The following is a 24,268-nucleotide window of genomic DNA, read 5'->3' as shown; positions in this document are numbered from 1 at the left end:
AGAGGAATTATCTCAGAGCTTCCATCAACCTGTTCTAGGTTTTAAACATGGCTGACATTTGGCTTTCACTGATTTCAACTTCACGAATATCTGTCAGTGTGATTATTTAAAGCTCTGGCTCCAGTAAGATGAACTTGAGTCTGATGGTCAGCCTATTGCCTAATCCCCCTGTGACTCTGGGCAAATTAAATTTCCTGATCATTTGTTTCTCTGAAAAATATAGATAGAAGTTTCCCCAGAGTTGTGGAAACTCCACTAGATAATGTCGTTAGGGCTACCATAGAGCTTGGAGCCTCGTAAGTAGTCGTTATTATGATTTGCTTCATGAAACTCATCATGCTAGGCCTGTGAAGAGAGACCAAGATAGGTAAGAAAAAGTTCTTAACTTCGTGGAACTTGGAGAAACAGGACAAAACTCAGAACGATGTGAGACAGGACAAGCGAGGTCACATATCTTTCCTAAGAACCCTGGGGGACATTCAGAGAACTGCTTCGTAATTTTATAAACAAGGAAAACTTAGACTCAGTGTTACGTGACTTGGTGGAGAGGACGCAGGGAGTGGCACAGCCTCCCCGGGAACCCACCTCTCCCATGACTGAGCTGGGCCGGATGGATGTGCCTCTGTTTCCAGTGGACAAAGTTGTGTCAGATGGCTCTGAGGTAGCATGGGGGGCAAGGCCCCAGACCTGCCCTGGGGGACCTTCGTCAGAGGGTCTTAATCCCAAAACCTGGGTCACGGGGGCCTGAGCATGTGAATTCAGATACAGAGAGGCGGGAGGCTTCCAACCTGGGAGGGAGTCCGTGGCCTGCTACTTGTACGCTCTCAGGTGGTGAGCCTCGTGACTTTTCCTTTGAGAAGCTTCATGCTAACAGGTGGGTGGGTACTAGGAAAGAGGCCCCGCTCATATTGTACCTGCACGTTCCCTTTCAGTTACCAGCTCTGGTTAAACAGCAAGGGTGTCCTCTCCTCTCTTCCCTGAGCGAGTTGGCCTTTTTCTCCACGGGCATACGGACCACGGGAACCAGCGTCTCCCATATTTAAGCATGATTAGGCCTCGCCATTTTGGTCATGGCCGGGGGGCAAGGGAGGGGCTGTTGTGTTTCAAAATGGAATAAACAGAAAAGCAGTATTAAAAGAATGAAGAGGTTGTTTAGTGAGGCTTGAAGAGACTACAGGTGTTTCCTCCTGTGTTGAGAACCAGCGGCCCCTGGGAATTGCATTTCCCGTTGAGCAGGGCCCATGGCGGACTGAGTCCTGCTAACATGCCTGTGGCGTAGAAGCCTGAAGGGGCGCCGCAGAAAACCCAGAGTTTTCCAGGGGTCTTTTGGGCTCCTCGTGGGTGTGGAGAGGTCCAGGACTGACACACATGCTCGCTCAGCTCGCACGCACAGACATTTTCACGCTCATCGTGCTCCGCACCACACTCTGATGACCCCGGTCATCAGGACGCGGCCTTCTGTGCTGTGTTGTTGTTCAGATCCAGCTGGCTGGCTCTGCGGGTCTGTGGCCGGTGGGCCTCCAAGGGAGCGCACAGTGGGGTGACGGGCAGCCCTGCTACAGAAAAAGCGCCCGGGTACCTGAGGTGGGAGGATGTGACGACGCTGTGCCCCCGCGCAGCGGGGACTCGGGCCTTTAAAAAGCCGAGGAAACAGCCTCTGAGCAGGCGGTGGCTACACTGGAGGAGAGCACACCCAGGTCTCACGTGAAAGCAGCCAAACTGTCTGCTTCAAAGAGAAAAGGCAACATCCTGTCACAGGCCATGCTCTGGCAGAAACGTAAGTGGTTTGACCGTGGCTGTCAGAGCCGTGCAAGCACGGGCAGGGGCCGGGGCTTCACCGGCGAGCCCACCCGGGGACGGGGGAGGGGGTGGTGGCGATGGAGGCACCGGGGGTGCCCGACCCCAGCCAGGGGGGCGCAGGGGCCAGGTGGGCGACGGAGCCCGGTGGAGAAAGCGACCTGGCAGAGGTGATGCTGATTTTCCAGGCTGGAGGGGAACGAACTAGTGTTCCAAGGTGGGACAGCTCATCGTGTCTCCGCTGCGAGGCATGAATCACTGTGGTGAGGAAAGGGCAGTTCATGATTCACACAACAGAAAAGCCAACTGTGACATTGGTTTGGGGCCGAGAGGGGAAGGCCGTGGGGTCCTTCACATGATTGGCTTTGTTTTTCATCCACGGCTGCCCTGTGGCTTGGGGTTCAATTCCTCGGGCCTGTTGCTGTCTGAGTGACTTAGGTTTCTGCCGAAGGCGTGATTTGTTTGCGTGCGTGCCCTGGGACAATGTGGAAACTTGGCTTTGGTCAGGCGTGCCTCCACTCGCTCCGCTGTCCTGCCTAAATCACTCTTCTCCGCGCCTTGGTGGCGAGGCCCGAGTGTCCCAGTGCAAGAGGGCAGAGGGTTTATCTTTAACCTTAATGTTTATCCCTGGGGTCGGATGGAACAACTGTGAACTTTACTTTCCATTATGTGGGATCAAACAGAGACTCCTGTTATTAATAATGGAAATCATACAGAGATTATCTACAACATTCCTTTCTTGAAATAACAAAGTCAACTCAACAGCCTCATGAGACTTGAACCTTACCGGGGCTCAGTTCTGTGCTACCTCAAGAGAGAAATATTACCAAAAAAAAAAAAAAAAAAAAAAAGAAAAGTAAAAAAATGTCTTTTCCAAGGTGCTTGGGTCTTTACAATGCCTTTTAACAAATTCATGTACAATGTACACCCTACTGCAAGCAAACTTCATATAAGAGAATCTAGATTTACAGAAGATGATACATTGGGGAGTCTTTGTTTATTTTACACAAAGATATTCTCCTGGAGGCCTTGTAGTTCTGAAAATACACCTTCATCGATGAAAACGTAACTTAGAGTCCTTTATCGCCAACTCACTGTTCTCCTTTGTTACTTGTGTAAATTCTCTGGAATTGAACTTGTTAATGTATAATTTGGAGGAGTGATTTCAAAATCTCTCAGACTGCGAGCTCTCATCGTTGATACTAGCAAGATGCAATTTTTTTTTTTTTTTTTTAATGAAAAGAGATGAACTTCCATTTGGGCTTGAGAGCTATGGAATCCTTCCATAGCAATTAGAGGTATGCTGATATGGGTGGTGTGCACAGTTACGTGAAGCAAGACCCTGACCTGCAGAGGTAACGGCAGCCGGCCCCACGGGACATCTATGCAGCCGAGGCAGGCATTATTGTCTTTACTGGAAGCGCTGAGCGTCCATGAGCCCTTACGCTTAGAGCTGAATTGGTGGATTTTATATGAGCCCTTGGGGGACTTCTGCCTTGGTTCCTACCTATTCAGAGTAAGTCATTTTCCTTTTCTTTCTTTCTTTCTTTCTTTCTTTCTTTCTTTCTTTCTTTCTTCTTTCTTTCCTTCTTTCTAAAGTTTTAGGTTTCTCATATGTAAAATGGGGTAAAAATACTACCTATTCCTCAGAGCTACCCTTACCTTGGTGAGCTGAGATGCCACCATATTGTTGATCGCTGTCGTTTGCCTTCAGTGTCTGGGATACGGGTTGCTTTCCTGCGTTCATGAGCCGCCATATTCCCCCTTTTTGGTTATACACTGCATTTTTTCCTTCTCTAATTCCTCCTGCGATATAAGCAGTGTTTTGTTTGTTTGTTTGTTTTGCTTTTTAAGGGGATGCTGGAGGCACGTTTCTTGCTGATACCCAGAGGTCGGTCAGGTCCAGCAAAGCCGCATCCTTAGGGAGACTGTATTGTAAACTCCTCAGTGGAATAACCGGAGTGAATGGTGTTACAGGTTCGGATGCATACAATCCAAATTATCTTTACTTGCCCTTTGGCACCTTAAAGGAAATTAAGAAAGGCCCTGGGCACCGGACCCCTTACTCTGGATTCAAGTAAAACCTTCCTCCAGGACACTGAGGGGTCATAGGTGACTAGACTCTGTGGGGAAACCAGTAAAAACAGGGCAGCATTGTCAGCCCACTTAGAATCACCTGATGGAAGGGCAGAGTTTGAAATCAGACACCAAGAGTGCTGAAAAGGCACTTTCTTTTTTCAGAAAACACCCTCGGGCCATGATCTGAAATGACTGTACTAGGGGGTTCTGGAAAGGGTTAAGAAAACATCCACTTTGTAAATGTTGCCTCCTCCCTGCCTGGCCCATGATCCCTGTTTGTGAACGAAATGTGAACGCAGACTCTGGTTCAGATCAGCTCGGAAATGCTGACACACAGAAGTGGAAATCTTCGGGCCTCATCCATGGATCTGAGCTTTGCTTGACTGGCCGGTTAGATAAAGAAGTCACGGCACCTGCAGATTCCCTTCTGGGCTCTGCACTTCGTCCTACAGGTCCCGAGTGGATATGAATTCACATCCACCCCAATGAGAGGTCCTTGTTAAGGCCAACTGGCTACAGTGCAGTAGAAACAGCAGAAGCGATGGGGTGAGGCAGGTCTGGGTTTGAAAGTTGGCTCGGCAGCTTAATTATTCAACCTTCTCAGGTTCTTAAAAATCTGGAAAATGGGAATTTTAATGCCTGCCTTACAAGGCTTCTGTCAGAGCTAAAGTAGGGAATGTACGTAGTGTTATCAAGTCTCCTGAGCGTGGCGAGAGAGAGTATGTGCTGTCCTGTGATATCTCCCTTGTGTCCATCTGGAAGGATCAGGGTTATGCTAAATTCCTTCCTGTCTCTCCTTTTCCACAATTTGATTAGAAGAGTTAAAAAGACATCATCAAAATATTCTTGAGTGACAGCATCTTTCAAACAATTTTTCGCGGGTCTAAATCAGGGATCTGCAAACCACAGCCTTAGTGCCACATGGGTCCCACTAACTGTTTTTGCAAATAAAATTTTATCAGAGCATAGCCATGTCTATTCACATATTGTTGGGCTGCTTTTGTTACAACGAAAGAGTTGAGTAGGTGCCATATGACCTACAAAGCCTACAGTATTTACTATCTGGTCCCTTACAGAAAATAGTTTGCTGACCTCTGAACTAAAATGATTTGGTTCATACTTTAGATACTCTTTTCCTTAGGTTTCTCTGCGTCCTGGGGTCACACAATGCCAGCGCCAGTGGGAGGTAAAATTTGCAGTCAATTGATTAAGCGATTTGCATAATGCTGAAATTTGATTTGATTGACTTCTTCCTTGAAAGCTATGGAACCGTGTATAATAAACTCAACACCATTTGTTACAAAATGAATGAGTCACATAACTGCTTTTTCTTGTTGTTCTTTGTGTAAGGCAAGGTTTACACGATAATGAAAGAAAGGCAGGCTGCCTGATTTTCTTTGAACTGACTAGTTGCCTTGATACCCCATAGACATGGCCTTGGTGTTTCTTTGCTGTGGTGCCCAGGGAGGCACTTTACGAACAGGAAATGGTTATTAAACTATTATGGCATGAATGTGCCTTTGCTTTCTGACAACTTCAACAGAGCACAGGTTCACAAATAGATACATTAGGGTGTCAAAATTGTTATTCACGTTAGAACTCTGGATTTTACTCCAGGGTTCCACTAAATAGCCAATTAGAAAAATTTTTTTTCCTGACATTTATTTTTGAGAGACAGAGAGAAACAGAGCATGAGCAGGGGAGGGGTGGAGAGAGGAGACAAGAATCCGAAGCAGGCTTCAGGCTCTGAGCTGTCAGCACAGAGCCCGATGTGAGGCTCGAACCCACAAACTGTGAGATCATGACCTGAACCAAAGTCCGATGCTTAACCAACTGAGCTACCCAGGCACCCCTGTAGCCAATTTTTTTTAATGTTTACTTATTTTTGAGAGAGAGCACAAGCAGGGGAGGAGCAGAGAGAGAAGGAGACAGAGAATCTGAAGCAGACTCCAGGCTGGACTGCCAGCACAGAGTCCGACATGGCACTCGAACCCACAAGCCTTAAGATCATGACCTGAGCCAAAGTTGGATGCTCAACTGACTGAGTCACCCAGGCCCTCCAAAATAGCCAATTTTTAAAGGGAAGTGAAAATTCAGTAAAACATAAGAAACGCCTATAGTAGTCATCTACTATTTGGAAGTCTATCTCTTGCAGGAACTCAGTCAAACTGGTAACAAGAAGTAATTTAGGTCTGTGCAGTACCTCTAACATTTCTATTGTGTGTTACAACCTTTGCCCACTTAGTAAGCACCTTTACTTCTTACCAAGTTTATGTTATTGATTCAGTGGTTCTTGTTGATAAGGACAAGTAGGGTCTAAAAGACAGACACAAAGTCACATGCACAGAAGGAAGTAAAGTAAGTGACAAACATCTACCAAGCACACAGATTAACTGGTAAAAAGAGTAATCTTTCAAGGTGGACACTTCCTTCTCCCTGTATTCACTAAAGAAAAATGCCAACTTTGTTTTTCTCTATACCCAGAAAGTTCCCAAGTCAGAGGTTTGGAAATCTCTCCTCCAGTTTAAGTCGGTAAATCTGTTCTGTTGTAAGGAACAAAAAGAACCAAGGTTGACTACACTTATTAGCTAAATACCTGGACATTTAATTAGCTTAGAAGTTCTGTAAATTTTTGCTTTTAAACCTTCCCATTACAAAATAAAGGTATTAGTTTCTTTCCTCCTTCTGACTTCTTTCTAAAGAAGTTTATTTGCCTACTGATGAAGATGTCCACCAGTTTCTGACTTTGAGCCAACCAAGTCAAGGTTGGTTAATTAAGATTATTAACGTAAGTTTCACATTTATAAAGTACCTGGCAACATTCTAGTTTAATCATTTTTGTAGAACAAATGCTTGAGGAGAGTGGGCTTGCCTGGGATAGAGAGGCTTTCTCTGGAATCTTCTTGTCCCGGTTGTGTGATGGTCTGCCCAAAGCATTGTTCTTTAAACTTTTTTTTTTTTTTTATGTTTTCATTTATTTTAGAGAGAGAGAGAGAGAGAGAGAGAGAGACAGAGCGTGAGTGGGGGAGGGGCAGAGAGAGAGAGGGAGACACAGAATCTGAAACAGGCTCCAGGCTGTGAGCTGTCAGCACAGAGCCCTATGTGGGGCTCAAACTCACGAGCGGCGAGATCATAACCTGAGCTGAAGTTGGACACTTAACCGACTGAACCACCCAGGCGCCCCATGGACAAAGCACTGTTCTTGCAGACAGGAGACGTGGAGTTTACTTTCCAATCTACAGGTAATTAGGTGTGGGGTTACAGGCAAGCCACCTAAGCACCTTATTTCTCAAGTGTTCCAGCTATAAAATGGGACTTGCCTTTTCCTGGCTAAGAGCAGGGAGAGTGAACTTGACTTCCTCTTCTTTTTCTAGCTGTAATTTCTGAGCTTTCATGAATGCTTATACCAAATAAATACATGTTTTCAAACCCAAGTCTTTAATTTAGTAGAAGGCATGCTCCCATCTGCACAGAGCAGTGCTTTTCAACCTTGGCTACGCATTGGAATGTTCTGGGGAATTTAAGAAATCCTAATGCCCAGGTCCCAACCCGAGGGTTCTCATTAAATTGCCCCGGGCATTAGATTTTCAAACCTTCCCAGGCAATTCTCATGTGCAGTCAAGGTGAGAACTACTGGGCTGGAGGTTACAGGGGACGGCTTCTAATATTCCTTTGGACATTGCAGTGCCGTGGGCAGGACACGTTCCATCCTGTTCATAGGGGTACGTACCAGCTATGGGGCACGGAGTACTTACTTGGTGCCTTGCACTGTGTCACATGTTCTGTCGCATCAGACTGATTACATTTGGTTGCTAGTGAGGAGACCTGAAACAACGTGGATTTGAATAAGACAGCGGCATTCGCTCTGTCACACTGAGCAAGTCCACAGCAGGCTGTGCAGGACTGTACGCAGACTCTACGGTCCCAACGATGCCTCTGGCTACTTCCGTCTTTCCGGCCTGTTGTCCTTGGCATGCAACTTTTGTCAAAGTTGCTTTGTGGTTGTGCCACTTTAGCTCCAGCCACCACCTCTGTGTTTTGGACACGGAAGAAGAAGAAAAAAGAAAAAAAACAACCCCCCCACCCCCCATCGTGTAGGGTTGTTAAGTCAGAAAGGATAAGGCTGATGTTGGGTGTGGCAGTGGCCAGTCTTTGCCACACTTTGGATGTATTATCTCACTTAATCCTCATAGAAACTCCAAGAGGCAGGTTCTGTTTCAAGCTCCATTTCCTGGATGAGAAAATCTGAGCTTAAAGATTAGGTTAGTAACTCACGCTGAATATTGTCTTACAAAGCTGTCCTGTGTTCCCGCCACGGGCTCGGCTCACTCCCGGGGCTCAGAAGGGTGCTCTTGGTAAAGGCACAGGCCTTCCGCGTGAGATAAAGGAATGGACACCCGATGGCAAAAATCAAGTACGGCAGCTGGCAGACTGATGTTCATACTTCGCACCCTCATTCCGATGCGTGCGTTTCATCTAACTTACCGAAAGAAATAAGGTCTTTGCTTCCTTACCTCCCGCACCGGGCTCTTTGCACACATTTCAGCTGCAATGGGAGGGCTCAAAGCAGAGAGAGTGACCCAGAATCTCCCCCTCCTGCCAACGTGCAGCCCATCTGTTTTCCGGGCAGCACTAATGAAGAGCTGTGTGGAAGCCTGAGCTGGGACCCAAGCTTCTGCCTCCTCGGCACTGCCTTCTTTTTGAACTATCTAGACTTTGGAAGTCAGGCTATCCGTTCACACACGCGTGTGGTGTGGTGTGTGGAAAGCAACATCTAGAGAGTAGGGGTTTATTTGGAATCAGAGTGCCGTCTCTGTTCTTTCTATGCCGTTAGCGGTTTAAAGTTTAGCCTCTAGTGCAGACAGATCTGAGTTTGAGTCCTAGGTTTATGCCTCACTTTGTTGCCATTTCCTTAAGTATATAATGGGGCTGTAGCTCTTACCTCACAGGCTGTGGTACGTGTTTACTACTGTGCTTTGCATTAAGTCAATGCTTAATAATAAATATTAGTTACTATTCTTAATTTCCCGCTCCCTCTCGCTCTACCTCTGAGAATAAAGCTGATGCGGCTAATTATAGATCGTAATTTGTGTGGCCTCTGAGTTCTGCATTTCTTGTGAAATAGCAAGGCGGCACATTTCCAGTCTTGTAACTTGTGGTGGGGTTAGTGATCAGGGCTAATGCCGATGGTGAAGCTGGCCATTCTGTGACCAAACCTGGAACTTGGGCCACAATTTTCAATCATGCCTCATCAGGCGGCAGGCTCATACTGACCGACCAATTTTGTTTGTTTGTTTTTTTAATTCACAAAATTGGACTGAGGTGTTTATAATCTAGTCGTCAGGAGAATGACCCTTGAATTTTTCAAGAAATAGCACAATGATACCGAAAACTGAAACACCAGTGTGCTGCCTTTCTTAGTAATGGTTTCATCAGTATCACTTTCTGGGAAGAACAGGCAGCCAAAGAGTTATAAACCAGAGATATTCTCAGACCAGGTGTTGGGACCAAAAAGGATCTGACCACACGTGAGAAAAGCTGCATTCCTCTTTAATCCTCTAGAAAGACTCATACATTTAATTGGAAGATAGGAAGCAAATATACAAAGATTGTTATAAATTTCCAGGACTGAGAAATTCTGGGGAGATAGAAAAGAGAGAAAAAAAAGAGAGACAAGAGACTTGAAAGTTCGAACGCTGGATGAAAGCAACACCAATTCAGGAAAGAAACGCATGGAAGGAAAATCAATCACCCGTGTGTCATCCTTTGCGTGGGGACATCCACCCAATAATGGAATTATTCCTAGTAGGGAAATCAAGCGATGAAATAAATTATCTTTAGCAGTGGAGAGTGGAGGATGGAATCAGGGAAGGTATCCTGAAGCAGGTGGCATTGGATATGGATCTTCAAGAATAAATGATAAAACGATAGTCAGACTTCTTGTTTAGAACTTGGGAGAGGAAGAAGCCTATGAGGATATAACATATGAGCATTAGGAAGAAAATCTGAGGATGTGTAGCCTGGTGTTTACAACATTTTTTTTTTTTTTTTTTTTTTTTTGCACAAACCTCTTTATTCAAACCAAACCTACTGCAGAACTCCAATACAGAAATAAAAATGGAGCCATTTGGGGAGGATATTGAAGCTCTGACTGCTTATTCACCCCCAGACTCTCCTACTTCCTTCCCGTTGTTGGCCACTCCGGGTGCCTTCACTGTATTCCAAAGTTCTTTAGGTCATAGCTGGACAACCATGACCTGGACCCATCCTCCACTCATTCAGCAAGATTCCTCATAGCTGGTCATAAGTCCTCGGGTTAAATACTTCCAGGGTAAAGGCTACACTCCCAAAGCAAAGTGAGTCACTGTGAAGCATGTTGTATTGGTCTCCATTAAGCTCTGAAACTGTGAAGGTCATATTTTCAGTCTATATGGGTATCTTGTGAACAAAGAAGGGCATCTGTTCCTCAAAGATTGACCTGGTGACTCCTCTCCCCGGCTTGCTATTCTAGCAACTTCATGAGGGAATGCTCCCACGTCATGAGGCATGGTTAGTAAGCCAGAGACTTGGCAAAAAAGCTCATCTTGACTGGCAGTTATACCTCACATCGTGAATCAATTATAAGGTCTAATTTCACTCACAGGGGCTCTGCCCCAGGCCTTGGGGTTGGAGCATTTGGATCTGACCCCAAATGTACAGCTGGTGTTGGGTCTGAAGAGTCTTCCTCCAGGGGAGTGGTCTTGGGAAAATTTGATTTCCTTAATCTCTTTGGTCTGGAAAATATCAAAATAGATATTATTTAAATCAACGAACAAACAATTGGGTTTCTTCTCCTCTAGCTGCCTGACCATAGGTTTTTCCTGTTCTTGATCAGACTGTCAATTCTAGATTCAGCCTCCAGGTCATAATCTAGTAAGGAAAGATATATTTGTCTCCTCTGCTCAGTCTCCTCACTTTGGTGCTACCTTGCTACAAAATTTGGGTAGACACCTTGGATTCGCTCACGCCCTGTTACGGTCTTGTGCTCTCAGTGTAGACCCTCTCTCTCCCCATTCTGATTCCTGTTTCTCTTGATAATGCTAAGGCAATGCTCCCAGTATGTCAACTGGAAGTCTGCCTTGCTCTAATAGGTGATAAAACTTCCCTCCCTGACCACCGAAGAGCCTTCCCATTCACACTGCCATGTTTCCAACCCATATGGGATATGTGCTCCTAGATTTCTAGCCCTGTGGAGAAGTACCATGACCATGGTCTCAGTCATGGCTCTGTCTCTGTCCTTTGGGAGATACACAGAAATTCCTTGAGGGGCTGTATCTGAGGTCAGGACAAGGACATGCCAAAATCTCCCAGGTGCTCCTTCCTGGCATTCTTTAAAAATTTAAATCTACCACAAACGTACTCCTCTACTGGCTTCTGAAGAAAGACATAAAGGCATCCTTCTGCTCAGCTCATGGTACCTTTAAGAGAGACCAATGCTAGGATTTTGATGTCTCCTGTCCAGGCTTGTTCTGTTTTCAGTTGCAGTCTTTGACCAGTCTCTCTGCAACATCTTTGGCCCCCTGTCTCCTAAGCATGGCTCTCCTGCTGCTTGGAGACACCAGGCCCAGATACCTGAGGGATGACTTCCAGGAGCACAACGAAGGCAGGTTGAGACAGGCCTTGCTGGCCACAGACGCTCTGGGTGTGTTGAGGATAGGGACATTCAGGATCAGGATGTAGCAAGACAAGGGCAAGTTAGAATCACCACACAAGGATTAGCTACTTCCCTGATGAGCGAGGGGCTAAGGTCACAGGAGAAATAGCCATTTGTTGAACACCTGCTATGTACTAGGTGCTTAACTGTGTTAATTTCATACAATCCTCATGATAATCCCATGAGATGGATATCATTACTCTCATTCAGCAAATAGGGAAACTGAAGCACATACGTGTTAAATGATTTGGCAAGGGTCACACCGTGATAAGCTATGTAGTAGGCTTTCCAAACTAGGTCTGCTTGAGTCCCAACAGCATCATGCCACTTTTCAAGGCCAAGGATTTTAGGGTTCCGTTAGATGCTTCTTCCCCTCCCCACTGAAAGAAGTCCACCCTTAGATGGAAGTGGATTTTTACTTCCCTGGGAGCAGTTGTATCCTGACTCAAAAGCTCCTGCAAATATGAATCTCAGAAAGCTAGATTTGAGATATAGAACCTCTGGAGCCAGCCAATTTCTATCTCAGAATCTGAGTTCCTAGGACTGGCCTTCCATGGGCTAATCGGCCAAGATAGGATAAGACCAGCTGGTGTAACATCTTTGGAGTTCATCCAGGACCCCTAGGCTGGGGGTGGACCCTGAACATCTGGAACTACTTTGTGTGTCTTGGGCAGGACTTACATTCGTGGTGTGGGCTGAGCCTGACCCCAGACTAGTTTCTCTGCCTCAGAAGGAGAACAACCATGCCTCTTGCACTGTCCCCTTTCTATAGCCCCTACAGACTGGGGACCCCCATTTGCTGCTTAAGTAAGTCCAAGTAAGAATAAAGTGGTGGTGGAGACCAGCCAAACAAGCTAAAACACTTCAACTGTGAGGCACTTGCAGCTCTGTCATAGTTTGTAATTCTAGCTTGTGCATTTATTCAATTAATGTCGATATCCCACTAGACTAGACGGTGAGCTCCATGATGGTTGGGACCTGGTTTACTCTGCTTAGTGAGTATTTGTTCAGGGCTCTCCTAGTCTTGTCCTCTGCACTGGGACCCAGTGTATCTCAGATGGGAGCACTTTCTGCTCTGGTGACCCGGGTTTCTGTAAGAGACAGGCAGATGCAGCTGGTTTCTCAGGTGGACCTATCCACTGTCATTTCAGTCGAAAATACCAAAAATAAAACTTTGCGGGGAATTGTTTGGGCCTCTCAGTTCTCGTCACTCATGTGAGCACACTGCTGGTAACCTTCTCATGGACTTCTTTTTCACGTCTCAGATGGGAAACACTATTTCTTGGGGGAAATTGGCAGTCAAAGGAGACTGGATCAGGGTGGTCCCATCCCAGACTCCAACGAGAGGAATGAGGGTCAGAACCTGGCAGGGGACATTTGGTGACTGACCTCCAGGGTTACCCAGAGAGATAAATGGACTTGCCCAGGCAGAGCACAGGCAGGTGATGAGGCAGAAATGGACTGTGCTTGGAATCAGAGGTCCTGGGTTTAGCTGATGACAAAGCTATTTACGAGTGTGGACTTGGGCAAGCCACTTAACATCTCTGGGCATCGTGTTCCTCATCAGTGGAAAGGAGGGTGAGAGGGAGACTGACCCTGCCTATTTCAGGAGTTGTGGTGAGGCCACACTTGAAATCATTTGTGTCAAGGCCGTGTGAGTCACAGAACATTGTGTGCAAAGGTGAGCATGGTGATCTCTGAGTTCCTGGGGGCTAAGCTCATGACCAGGAAACACAGGCCCGAGTCTCCACAAAGAAGAGGCAGAACACAGACACTGTCACTGGGAGTAGAGAGAGCAACGCAAGAGCCTTGTGTGGTCTGCTTGTTCTGCTGGAGGTTTGGAGGGAGGATGGACGTATGGTGTGGAAGGCCCTGAGAGTCCTCAGGGCAAGGATGTCTCCGCAGTGGTTGTTATGAAGAGAGTCTGAAGGCTCTGGCACTAACAGCCTTTTGGCTGACCTCTCCCAAGGTCATGGAGTGGGACATCCAGAACTTTGGGACAATCCAGGTAATATTGAGGCTGTGGAATGGGAACACCTCATGCAAGAACCTGGTGGAGGAGAGCAGACTGCAGGAAAACTAGCTCTCTGCTTAAGCCTAACATAACCTGAGAGCAGTGTGGTGACCCTGGGTATTCATTCCAGGCTGACTGGGGCTTCCCTTCAACAGGGATCACTCGGCCCCTAGACCCCTTTGGTCAGGGACTCTGCGCTTTCTAAGACTGAACAAACCTCTGTGGTCACCCCAGATGTACTTTAGGAGCCTTCCCTGGCTCTCTCAGGTCGTCAGCTCTAGGTCCTTTTGGCCCGCCCAGGTCTGTGGCTCTCCTTCATCCTTTCCCAGTGACCTGCCTCTGTGGGGCTGATGGAAGTATGCCTCTTAGCATGGAGACAAAGAGAGAGGAAATGTCACTACTTTTCCCTTTTCTTCTCTGGTGAGACCAGAGAGCCCAAGATCAGCTGCCATCTTGGAGCTCTCCTGGTGGAGACGTACCAGTCTACACATCAAGATGCCACGACTCACTCCTTTTCGGCTGCCTCAGCAGCCTTACAAGCAACACCAGATTGTAATTCGGTTGAGGTTCTACTTTCTCATATCTTCTAAACACCTTCAAAGGCATTTTTTGTCCATCTATCTTTTTCCGCCTCTGCCCTGCGTGTTATCCAGATTGCTAGAACGTATGAGTGACATGGTGATACCTCCTAGCAGCAGAGCCCTTTCAGTTCAAACACCAGTGACTGGAAAGCCCACATTTACATGCGTATGAAATCTCTTTGTTGGAGTCCATTAAAAAAAAAAAAAGTAAACAGCAATCCAGTGTAAATTGGGCGGGAAAGCTTTTCTGTAGCGTGTCAAGTCCAATCTTTGGCCAAAGCCCAAGTTCTTGCTTCCTGTTTGGAAAAAACTCAGCCATTGTCCATGAATGGAAAGAACAAATTCGAAAACTTTGACTCAGATCTTCACCAGAAGAGGAACATTCACATTGGTGTTTCAATTAAGGATGTGGATAATCCTTTAGCCACATGAGCTAAACTTTCCCAGGCGCCCTCAACTACCTTAGGCAGAGAACACAAACAAACTTCTTTACGTTAAAGTGAAAAGTGTCAGCAACTTTTATGACTTTGTTTTCACTTAGAAGCTAGGACAAGTTTGTTAGCCCTGGGCTTGAATTCCTATTGTTCACTTATTTGTTTTTGGTTTTGCTACAAGTGAAGAGAAAATTATTTGTATTTCTCCTTAGTGGATCTTTAAAAAAATAATACTGAAGGTTCAACAGCAAAAGAGAATAATATTTACCGAGGTTACTTAGAGTGATCAATAGTGTGTCATGTGTCCTTCTGGGCTAGGAAGGTTTTGTCTTTCAAAATGGCCTTGTGTGGCTGCAGGAGGGAGGTTCAACCAGTCAGTTGTAAATGGAAAGCACTTTCAGTGAGGTAGATAGTCGACATGAGCGAGATGGGTTCCTCTTCCGGGTTCCTTGATGGTAGAAATGTAGGCTTACCCTGGATCCCAACTAGCCCTTACAGCAGCAGTCCTATCTGCTGTTGAACTTACTGCCTGGCTCTGGTGGCTCGCGAGAAATCTGTAACAGGACAGCGGCTAGGAGAAGCGTCTTCTTTCAAGAGGACCCTCGACACTGTTCTAGGTAGAACCTGGCTGGTGAAGGCTCTCTGAAAGCTGACTGGAGGAGAAGTTACAGTGACAAACGCCTGGGTGTCAGCTCCACCAGGAGCCATGAGGAGGGACTTATCTCCTTAGCTTCGTCACTGTGGCGTGAATGTGGTTTACATGGGGCGATTAAATAAACAAGTGCTGACAATTTTGCATATGTCCTCGGTGATATTTATTATCCCTTCTTCAGGGAACTGGAGGGCCGTGTTTATTTAAATGAGTAGCATCCATATGCTTCCTAAGCTCGGGGCGAACACACACGATGCCCGCATGCAGACAGAGCACTGCCAGAAGTGACCAGTCGGCTTGATCTGTCATGGTCTGTGCCCTCCAGTGGAACGACAGCTGCAGGGCTCTTATTTTTGTGACGTGGAGCCTGTCCGGCTGTGTGGCAGGGGGAACTGAAATGTCTTCTGCTGACTTTTTATACCTTCAGATTTTTTTCATCGCTTATTTTGGAAAAGGAAAGCCCTCACTGGGGCCAAAGTTATAGGTTTTTCTGTAAACGAGTTTTGTGGGGTTTTTGTTGTTGTTGTTTGTTTTGTTTTGTTTTTTTCCCCCAAACTCCATTGGCGACTGTCTTCCAGTGGTGGGAAGTAACATGGCTGAACGTTACTCGGCCTGAGGAAAGGAGATTCCTAGCAAAGGCCAAGAGGCTCATGTTTAGGTGGAAAGATTTTTCTCAGTGACGGACACTTGGCTGCTCCCAGGAGACTTAACGGGCCTTCGACCACAGGATAAATGGTGAGGAGGCTTCAGGCTTTCAGGACAAGCTGCCGTTTGGTCAGGGGGCTCCTAACACTTCTGGTCAACTCTACTCTGGGAAACTGGACCGGGTAGCATCATTTTGATCTCCTGCTTTCTTTTCTTTGTCTCTTATTTATTATTAAGAAATTATTTTAAGAATCTTAAAAATGTTCTTCTCAGTATTCTAGTTTAGTAGTTTTAAAGTGGCTCCGTTCAGGGATCCCCACGCCCCCAAGGCAAAGCAATCTCGATTTCAGACAAATTTCTTTTCACCTTCCAAATTTTTATGCTGGTTTCTCAGGCTGGTGGCGGTAGGGGGGTGGGTACAGTGTTTACCACAGAATTAGAAACGTTTATTGTTGCTTTACAAAGGTTGGTGTGAAAAGGACTAACTGCAGGTTTTGGCTTTGCAAATAGGCTTGGCCACTGGGGTCCTTTGGGAATTGTCCTGAGGCCTCTGATTCTGGTATTTCACGGTCACTTTGCAAAGACACCGGCTGAAGCACCCTCGAGCACTCGAACATGCGAACATGCGCACTGGCAGTCAGTTTCTGGATTCCTTGGCAGCTGGTTGTGGGCTGGTAGGTGGGGAGGCAGCAGGTCCTTGAGAGCTCTGGGAGTTTTGTACTAGGAAGAGGTGGGGACTTAGAAACTGCTCTCCATATGGTCCTTGTGCCAGGGCACACCTGTTGACACTGTGGCTTCTAAGGAAGTCCAGACATCAGAGGGTGATGCCCTCGGCTCACAGCACCTCCCCCAAGCCCTCTTTGTTCATTGATTCAAAAACAACAGGAGGTAGGAAGCCCTCCCTTGACGAGATCCTGGAAATGCCCAGCTGGCCCCTTTGCAGCCAAGTGTTCGATGTGTCCACTTCCTGGGAGGGAGCGGGTGGGGAGTCCTCTGGGCCCTTCCCCACAAGCGTACATGCAAATCAGAGAGGGTTAGCCGTATACCTGTCTTTGGTCTGGACTGAGATGTGAGCACGTGGGATGGAGCCTTTCTTGCCCCTCAGCTGAATTAAGAGTGTGGCCACCGTGATCAGACCCCCAAATAACCCTGTCCCCTGAGTTTCTTCTGAGTGTGCAATGCCTCAGGCTGCACTCGTGCCTAAGAATAGCTGGAAACCCAGCTGCAGACAAGTGTGGTCTGATATGGGCGCGAATAAAGCCACTGTGGGTGACTGAGAATGAGTGAACAGAGTGTGGGAGGGCAGGCGCCCCCGTTTGCTGCCATGTGGGGCCCCACCTGGGGTCTGTGGCCAATGCTGGGCATCACTGATCATGAGAGAAAGTGGCACAAGGAACCCGTGTAGGAGTGAGGCATCCAGAAGGAGGGTTAGAAGGATTCAGAACATGTCATTAAGAAATAGCTGGAAGAACGGATATGCATTCAGACTACGGGGGACCTGGTATCTGCCTTCCAATGCTGGAAAGGGATATGACTACTGCTGATACTATTAGCTCACATGTATTTGATGCTTGCTGAGCACACGCTCTGTTTCAAGCATTTACTTGGAATTCTCAAGCCTCCCAGGTATGTGCCATTATGATCTTCATTTGCAGAGGTGAGAAGGCCGTCAATGGATTCTGAACGGCGAGTTTCATCGGAAGGCAATGCCAGGGAAAATGGCGCTTGTTACCATGCGGCCGGTCAAGCAAGAGCTTAGAGCTTCCTGACACTGAAGCTCCCCAGAGGAAGGTGGAAATGGGTGGAGGGAGGGGAAGAAAAGTAGCATCTACCATAGCTGGCCCTGGCCATGGCTTTGAGAACCTCTGGCGTACTATTGCAGGGAATCCTCACAACTACTGTGTGAGACGTGGGTTGTGGAGGCCCAGGGGTGTTAAATAAATCATCCGAGACCTTGCCACCAATAAGCAACAGCCCAGTTTTGCATACAGGTATTTTTGGCTCTCAAGTCTGTTGTTAATGCTGCTTTTACAAAGGTGATGGTGCCCAGGTAGTGCTGGGGCACCGGTATGGGACTGGATCTCTCTGCTCCACACTCTAGTTTCAGTCTGATTTTATGTCGGTTGTAACTGTTTCACTGCATGTCTCTCCCACTAGATGCAAGATGCATGTGGGCAGGAGCCATAGCTATCTTGCTCAGTGCTGTATTCCCAGTGCCCAGGGATAGTTGGAAGAATGAATGAGTATCAGTTGAGACTCCTTGTTACGATGGGGCGGGGTCGGGGGTGGGGGTGGAATTAAAAAGAGGATAATTTATCAGGACGTTAGAGGGAAACTCTGGTATTCGATTAGGGGTGGTTATCAGTGATGCTAACCCCAGCAGAGCTTCAGAATCACCCAAAAGACTTTTAAAATATAGATCCCTAGGCCCACATCAACCCCCCAGAATCGGAACTACCTGGAAGCAGGGTCTGGGTATCTGCACTGCATACCACTCCCTGGTCAATTCTGCTACCTGGCCAAGTGAGGAGGCCCCATGGATGCATCTGAGTCTGGGGTTCTCTGTATTATGTGTCCCTGGGGCTCTTGGACACCCCTTTCCCTCCCCCTGCTGCCTCTCTACCTGCTGGGCTTCAAGGCCAACTGCGTGTGTGCCTGGAACATGGATGGAGGTCTGGTGCCGGGTCAGGCATGAGTTCTTATCAGTTGGGTATTTACTGAGCAAAGTTCAGCCAGGTAGCCCTATGGTTCCGGGTTTAATAGATACCTAGGCTTCCAGGCTTTTGATTCAGAGTCCAGGTCCCTGGGACCCTTATCAGTGGATGATAATGGGCTCCCTGTGTGAGTCCCCAGGGCCAGGGCTACTCACTATTCTTGGCTGACCCAGGCCTGCCCTCCAAAGGCCCAGGGCCCTAGACTGTGGGCTGTCTGGGAGGGCAGATGGTCAGTGCCCAGCCATGACTGCTTCTGGCTTGCTCTCCCTGGCCAGGAAGTGCCCGGTTCCAGCTCAGTGCTTTGGTTTCCCAGCTTTGATGACAAAGGGCACAGGGAGCCTTCTCTCTACAGCAGGGCTGGACACTCTCTGGCTCCCCGTATGTGGATCACCAGTGGGTATTGGTCCTCTGCCTGGGAGCCACGGAGAATCCAGGAACCGTTCACTGCAGCCCATTCTATGGTTCCAGGAGAGGGGAAGGGTGGGGGGGCGTGAATGGCAGCACATTCCAAATAATCATCCAACCGGTTAATCAGCAAATCCCTTACTGAGCTCGCTGTGGACATGCTACTTGGGAAGATATAGAGAAAGAAGGTATAGTATCTCATCTTGAGAAGCTTATCATCTGGTTAGGGGCATACGAAATTTACACCGAAGGATTACTAATTATTATATAGCAGATTGCAAATTTATTAAATGCTTGCTCTGTACCTGTTTTATACTAAGCATATACTGCGCTCCCCATTTACTAGGTCAGCCACCCCTTATGACATTCGTTTGGTAAGAAACTGCACAGAGAGGTTTAGTAACTTGCCCAGGATCACATAGCTAGAATGTGGCAGGGGCAGATTTCGAGGCCTGTGCCATCCGACTCGGAGTCCCTGCTCTTTTGCCGTCCTCTACTGCCCCCTATGATGAGCACTAACCAGGCCTGTCTAAGAGGCTGGAGGATGAAGCCACTTCTGTGGGCGGCCATGGGCCACCAGGAGGGTTGCACTAGTCTTGAGCCAGGACAAATCAGGAAGCTGAGAAGTGTGAGCGTGAATCCTGACCACTGGAAATCTCAAGTAAAGGTGAGGAGAGGAGACAAGCAGGAAACCAGAGAAGTCTGAGTAGACCTTCTGGCCAGAGTCAGGGCTTATTAGTCCTTAGTGTGCAAAGTGGTCGGAAAATGGGTTGGGCTGACGCAGCCCAGGACTTTCAATTGTACATTAAGTTTACAGGACTGAACGAACTGGTCAGGCAGAAGGGAGCTATAGACGGTTTGGGGCAGGAGGAGTGGCAATACTGGGGGAAATTGTCTAGGAAGTCTCCCGGGTCCGCCCTGCTCAGGCACAGCTGAGGTGAGCCGGCAGACCCTTGAGAAGAGGGGAGCATACGCTGGGGTGGGGGCTCGTCTGAGAGGCCGATGAGCACCAGCGACATTGTTTTTCGCAGCCTCGGCACCAGAACAGGCCCCGGCTCCACCCCGGCCATACCAGGGCGTCCGTGTGAAGGAGCCAGTGAAGGAACTGCTCCGGAGGAAACGTGGCCATGCCAGCAGCGGGACGGCTGTCACACCTACGGCGGTGAGGGGGCCGCTGTGGCCCGAGTGTGCGTGTGCGTGTGCGGTGGGGTGTCCAAAGGGGCCCTGGCTCTAGGCGAGGCTCAGCGAGGCCACAAAGGCAACACGCTGCCAGGTACGGCTGCTGAGGAATGGGCTTAGGGGAGAACAGGTCAGTGATCCCTGGGTAGACCAAGGAGGACTGACGCCATGGGCAGGCTGGCTTGGGACATTGAACAAAGCCATTGCCGGGGGCCTGAGTGAGCAGATGACTCACACGTCCTGGCGTGAGCTGGGTGCCCCCCTTGGGAAGACGACGAGGCCAGTTCCCTACGTGCACAGGCTTCTTGCTAAACGGAAACACGAATCCCCCAAAAGTATAGGTGGTGACGGCTGGGACATGACATGGATGTTTTGGTCTGAGAAGGAAGATTCCCCCCCGTCATCCCCCAACTTATACTTTCCTCCCCTGGGGCCCTCTGGGCAAGTTTTCTGCAGAGGGCCAGTTGGAGAGAGCTGAACACTGATCCTAGTCTCTCCTCCCTCTAGGTGGTGCTGCCCCATCAGCCCCTGGCTACCTACACCACAGTGGGTAAGAGCTCCCCACAGCCCTGGTCCCCTCCAGGCCCCTCGTCTGGGCCACACCTGCAACTCTGTAATTTCCTTCTTCTCACAGGTCCTCCCTGCCTTGACATGGAGGTCTCCGCTTCCACAGTGACAGAGGAGGGGGCCCTGTGTGCCGGCTGGCTCTCCCAGCCGGCCCCGGCCACCCTCCAACCCCTGGCCCCGTGGACACCCTACACGGAGTACGTGTCCCACGAAGCTGTCAGCTGCCCCTACTCGGCTGACATGTACGTGCAGCCCATGTGCCCGAGCTACACGGTGGTGGGGCCCTCCTCCGTGCTGACCTACGCCTCCCAGCCGCTCATCACTAACGTCACGGTACGTCACACAAAAGCATTGCTGCACCAAGGACACCGTTTGGAACCTGGGCTGACTTCCTGACCCCTGATCGTTCTTGCTACTGATTCTCAGGATAACTGAGTCATCAAGCCCGTCCTGTCCTGCAGGGAGGCCTGCTCTTCCCATTGACCTTCCGCAAAGAAGGTGGATGGCCTCCCTTGTTGTACGTTGTGCTCTTTGGGGCGGGGATGTTCTCCAGCCTTTCTGCCCTAAATCTCCCCGTGCCGCCCCCAAAGCAGAAGGTCTTGGTTGGGAGTTTCGGTTTTCAGTGAATGGGGGTATCAGGTGAGGTCTGACTGGGGCCTTGCGCCACACCAGGGCTCTCTTTCTATTCCCCTGACTTAGAGGCTGATCGGTCACCTAATAGTGGGATTTGCAACAGGTGACACGACTTTTCAGAAAACTACTTTTGATGAAGTCAGACCCACCTATTGCTTGGGTTCAAATCCTTGTCCCTTACTAGCTATGTGATCCTGGACCGAGTAGCTTAATTTTTCTGAGCCCTGGTGTCCTCATCTGTGAAATGGGTATATTAACAAGAGGGCTGATGTCAGGCTCAATCGGGATGATGCCCGTGGAGGACTTAACACAGCTCCTGGCATACAGAAAACGCTCAATAAATGTTACGTTACGATTGTCTCAAAGTTGGCCAGCAACCAAGGGCTGCCTTCGAGTGCCCGATGGGAAAGAAAGGGCCTGCTCCCCCAGACACAAAGAAAGGAAGAGAAGTGGTTTTATGTGAATGGTATCTGTTTGAGCAAAGGAATGGGAATCCCCTAAGCGTTCGGAGGAGGAAAGGTCTATGGGTGTAGCTATATCCAGCCTCAGTTCAGGGAACACTCTGGGGGTGCGAGTTGGGGCCTCAGGAGTAGCTGCAAAGCCCACACTGAGGTGGAACTGGCTTTGGTTCCCCACCTCCCCCCACCCGTTTCCCTCAAGGGTTCAGCGTCATGCTGTTGCACCTGCCCTTTCATCACCATCCAGGCCAGGGCCCACAAGAGCTCTCCTCCCCCAACCCTACCTGGCTACTCCGCAAACCGGTTGTGGGCATGGATGATGGTGGCTAGAGGAGTGAATTCAACATCTTTCCCAAGCAACTCATTTCCATATCGGGGGCCTTTGGTGGGGGCGGGAAGCGGTGGACGTAATGGTTCTCAGTCATTTCAATCCCAAGGATTTCTTTCATTATTTATCCTTTCATTATCCCCACCTCCTACCTTGAAAGGCTCTGTGTATCAAACAGACCGTATTTATTAAGAAATAATTTGTTTGTTTTGCCGCTTTGTAAATTAACGCATCAAAGCTGGTGAGAGCTACTAGTCAGCACCCCTGATTAGCAGGAGATAAGACCTGTTAAAGCCCGGGGTTGATGGAATTCTATCCCTGAGCAAAGAAACCTGCAGTCCCCGGTTTCTGACTCCACAAAGTAGGATTTCCATGGGAATTTTGAAACGCTGGAAACAGTCAGGCTTTGCTGGGAGGCTGGAAGGCCTCTGAGACCCTTCCCAGCTCTATCATTCTATAGAAAAACACCCTAAAGCCTTGCTACTCGAGCTACGTACGGTCCCCGGACCAGCCACCCTGGCGTCACCAAGGATCTGATTGGACATGCAGAATCCCGGGTCCTACTCCAGACCTCTTGTACCAAAACGGGCACTGTAGCAAGATTCCCAGGGGACTGACATAATCTCTTTTCTAAATGACTCTGTTCCCAGGGGCGGTAGGGGGAGACTTCAGCCTCTCTCACATCATTTCACGCAGAGATCTTCCTCCCCGTCCCTGCTTCCTCAGCTGTGGGAGATAGTCGGAATCCAGGCCCTGCCTCTCTTGCAGGCTTGACCTCAAGTGTGGTTTTATAAAGTGACCTTTATAGTGTGGTTGTTGCCCACGTGAGGGGTATTGTTTGTAGGGCACCTGCGAGAACGGCCGGGGACAGCCACGGGGGCCCAGCTCAGAGACAGAGGAGGATTAGGATGTGGCAGGCACCGGGCTCCCCCAGCGGCCGGGTGGGTCCCGAGCACATGGGAGATGAGTGGCACCGTGTGGGCGGACCTCAGGGCGGACCACACACCGTGTGTGTCCAGGCGTGACAGTGGCCGCCTGCTGATACAGCTGCTACCCAGGGGGCAGGCTCGTTAACATGCTGTATTTTCACCAGTTTTTAAGATGTGCATCCCCCCTCCCCCGCCTCCACAATTTAATATCTCTGAAATTAGGATGGAATTCATATGCAATAAAATCTGGAAAAGCGTCTCCAATTGGCTCAGCCCTGCGATGTCAGTCCTGCTCGTAAGGGACCCCACAGAAGAGAAAAATGGAGGCGGGGGGCGGGGGAGGTGGTGGGAGCCAGGACTTGTAGCTAGTGAGAGTCAGGGGCAGGGATCCAGCTGAAGTTTGCGTGGCTTCTCCTTGGAGGGGAGACACCGAGCAGGTGGAAATGGAGGCCCCCCCCCCTCCGGGCTGAGAGCGCAGGCAGGGGCCAAGTTGAGGGGGCCGGAGAGCTCCCCACCGGGAGCAGGACGAGCGCGGAGGACGAGCGGATACCCCCGGGGCTGCTAACCCTTGGTCCCGTGTCTTCCCCATCACAGACGAGAGGCGCGGCCGCGCCCACCGTGGGGCCCCAGCTGGAGGGCCCGGAGCACCAGGCGCCCCTCACCTATTTCCCATGGCCGCAGCCCCTGTCCACACTGCCCGCCTCCACCCTGCAGTACCAGCCTCCGGCCCCAGCCCTGCCCGGGCCCCAGTTCGTCCAGCTTCCCATCTCCATCCCCGAGCCGGTCCTTCAGGACACGGAAGACCCCAGGAGGGCCATCAATTCCCTGACCATCGACAAGCTGCTTTTGGAGGAAGAGGATGGCGACGCTTACGCGCTCAACCACACGCTCTCGGTGGAAGGCTTTTAGGGCCTGCTCGCCCGGAGAGTCCTGCTCCCCGAGCCTGGGATTTTACACTGAGCCTGGGATTGAGCCTCAGATTCACACCTGTTTGGAGTAGCTGTCTCACAACTACACTTTCCACCCTCAACTAGAATAATTGGCTTTCCTTCCTCCCTCCGCTCTTCCTCCTTCTTTCCTCCCTCCCTCCCTCCTCCTCCTCCCTTCCTTCCCCCTTGCCTTCCTGCCTTCTTCCTCCTTTTCTCCCTCTCCCCTCCTTC

The 24,268-nt window shown here is 49.1% G+C and overlaps 1 protein-coding gene across 2 annotated transcripts; it reads left to right on the top strand.

Moving 5' to 3' along the window:
- The first annotated feature begins 1,243 nt into the window (after positions 1–1,243).
- On the top strand, positions 1,244–24,220 carry POU2AF1 (POU class 2 homeobox associating factor 1). 2 transcript variants are annotated; one of them, XM_007074867.3, is made up of 5 exons: positions 1,244–1,777; positions 20,046–20,176; positions 20,701–20,743; positions 20,828–21,093; positions 23,703–24,220. In XM_007074867.3, the coding sequence occupies exons 1-5, from the start codon at positions 1,762–1,764 to the stop codon at positions 24,015–24,017; spliced, it is 771 nt and encodes a 256-aa protein (XP_007074929.1). In that variant the 5' UTR covers positions 1,244–1,761; the 3' UTR covers positions 24,018–24,220. The 2 variants fall into 2 exon arrangements, with proteins under 2 accessions (XP_007074929.1, XP_042813945.1); XM_042958011.1 differs by lacking the exon at positions 1,244–1,777 and adding an exon at positions 7,021–7,118.
- The last annotated feature ends 48 nt before the right edge of the window (positions 24,221–24,268 follow it).

Source organism: Panthera tigris, chromosome D1 (assembly GCF_018350195.1).
Source record: "Panthera tigris isolate Pti1 chromosome D1, P.tigris_Pti1_mat1.1, whole genome shotgun sequence".
Lineage (NCBI taxonomy): Eukaryota > Metazoa > Chordata > Mammalia > Carnivora > Felidae > Panthera > Panthera tigris.
This window is presented reverse-complemented; position numbering and strand designations above follow the sequence as displayed.